Source organism: Nerophis ophidion, linkage group LG15, assembly GCF_033978795.1.
Source record: "Nerophis ophidion isolate RoL-2023_Sa linkage group LG15, RoL_Noph_v1.0, whole genome shotgun sequence".
NCBI classification, from domain to species: domain Eukaryota; kingdom Metazoa; phylum Chordata; class Actinopteri; order Syngnathiformes; family Syngnathidae; genus Nerophis; species Nerophis ophidion.
The window spans coordinates 7,562,522-7,565,021 of NC_084625.1; the positions used below are offsets into that span (position 1 = coordinate 7,562,522).

The 2,500-nt window shown below is 34.7% G+C and overlaps 1 protein-coding gene across 1 annotated transcript in view; it reads right to left on the reverse strand.

The window, feature by feature from the left end:
- Positions 1 to 2,500, reverse strand: part of LOC133569187 (solute carrier family 7 member 14-like) — a 9,692-nt gene that overhangs the window by 2,712 nt on the left and 4,480 nt on the right. The window contains exon 4 of the mRNA XM_061921393.1: positions 1,101 to 1,318. Coding sequence (XP_061777377.1) covers positions 1,101 to 1,318 — 218 coding nt within the window. The remainder of the gene's footprint in view (positions 1 to 1,100; positions 1,319 to 2,500) is intronic.

Genomic DNA, 2,500 nt, shown 5'->3' on the forward strand with positions numbered 1-2,500 from the left:
GGAAAAAATTATCTAAAGTTCCCATGTTATTGTAAACATCTTATGTTAGCATATGTCAATCCCAGTTTATCTGACTCTGAGGTAAACAGTTGCATAATTATCAAAAAAAAGGTTGTACGCAAATGTTAGCATGCTAACTGTTAGCAAATTTCGCATACCAAGTTATTTGACCCTGAGGTGTACGTCGGCAAAATTTACCCAAAAAGTTTGCATGTTAATTTTAGCATGCTAGCATTCTAACAGTTAGCATATGTCAAGTACAGTACCAAGTTATATGACTTGATAATCACGGTTGCGTGATCATCAAAAAAAGTTAGCATGTTATTGTAAGCATGTTAACATGCTAACATTAGCATGCTAACAGTTAGCAAGTGTCAAGTACCAAGTTATATGACTCTGAGGTGCACGGCTGCAAAATTAGCTAAAAAGAGTTAGCGTACTAGCGTACCAACAGTTAGCATGTGTAAAGTACAGCACCAAGTTATATGACTCTGAGGTAAACAGTTGCAAAATTATAAAACCATTAGCAGGCTAATGTCAACAATGTTGACATGTTAACATCAACACGTTCACATGCTAACATTAGCATGCTAACAGTAAGTGTAGCGTACCAAATTATATGGCTCTGAGGTGTACGGTGACATTGGCTTAAAAAAAAAGTCACCATGCTAATGTTAGCATGCTAACATACTAACTGTTAGCATATGTCAAGTACAGTACCAAGTTATAAGACTCTGAGGTAAACAGTAGCAAAATTATCTAAAAAAAAAAGTTAGCATGCTAATGTTAGCATGTTATGTTGGATTTTACTTGAAGGGGTACCCAGTAGCACAGTTAGAATTCATCCATCCATCCATTTTCTACCGCTTATTCCCTTTTGGGGTCGCGGGGGGCGCTAGCGCCTATCTCAGCTACAATCGGGCGGAAGGCGGGGTACACCCTGGACAAGTCGCCACCTCATCGCAGGGCCAACACAGAGAGACAGACAACACTCACACTCACATTCACACACTAGGGCCAATTTAGTGTTGCCAATCAACCTATCAGTCAGTTTTTATAAAAAAAGCACCAAATGTGTGAGGAGGGTAGCAACAACTCACCCCCGACCAGCCGTAGGGCAGAAACTTGCCGCCCTCCCAGTTGTTGGCGGACAGGAAAAAGAGACCGGCCATGACGATGAAGGCCCAGACCGCCATGTTGACCACGTTCAGGACGTTGTTCAAGCCCACCGAGTTGCGCACGCCCAGACACACGATCACCGTGACCAGCAGGGCAATGAACATGGCCAGCAAGTCGGGGTAGGTGTCCTCACCTTTACCTGCAACACCACATAAGATCAGAGAAGGCAAATGAGCTCCCACAAGAGCAGAGGTGTCAAAAGCAAGGTGCGGGGGCCATTTGCCACCCGCAGCTATCAAAAAAGCAAAAAAATGCAAATAAAAGAGCAAACAGGTGAAAAGTCATGAGAACAAGTTGCAACGTTGACTCGAATAACAGAAAGCTGCCCTGCTGGGTGTTTTTTTTTTTTTTTCACAAAAAATAATAATGAATCAAAATCAAAGTTGTTATGAATTATTGACCTAGTTGAGGCTCCAAGTACTGCACATTATATATTCCTTTCTGGATAACTTTTTTGGGGAAAATATTGCATATTTTGTGTGACTGCCATGAAAAAAAAATTAATAATAATATATATATTTTTAATCAAATATATATGTACATACACATACACAATGTATGTATGTATATGTATATATATAGACATATATACATACATATGTATGTATATATGTGGATGTGTATATGTATATGTTTGAATGTATATATATATATAGACATATATACATACATATGTATGTATGTATATATACACATATATACACACACACGTGTGTGTATGTATATATGTATGTATATATGTGGGTGTGTATATGTATATATATTTATATATATCTATATATATATATATATGTATGTATGTATGTATATATATAGACACATATACATACATATGTATGAATGTATGTATATGTATATATATGTATATATGTATGTATATATGTGGGTGTGTATATGTATGAATGTATGAATGTATATATATATATATATGGACAAATATACATACATATGTATGTATGTATATATACATAAATATACATATCTATATACACATGTATGTATGTATGTATGTATGTATGTATATATATATATATATATGTATGAATGTATGTATGTATGTATATGTATGAATGTAAATGTATATATATATATATATAGACATATATACATACATATATATGTATGTATGTATGTATATATACACATATATACACACACACGTGTGTGTATGTATATATGTATGTATATATGTGGGTGTGTATATGCATGTATATATATAGACATGTATACATACATATGTATGAATGTATGTATATGAATATATATATGTATGCATATATGTGGGTGTGTATATGTATGAATGTATGTATGTATGAATGTA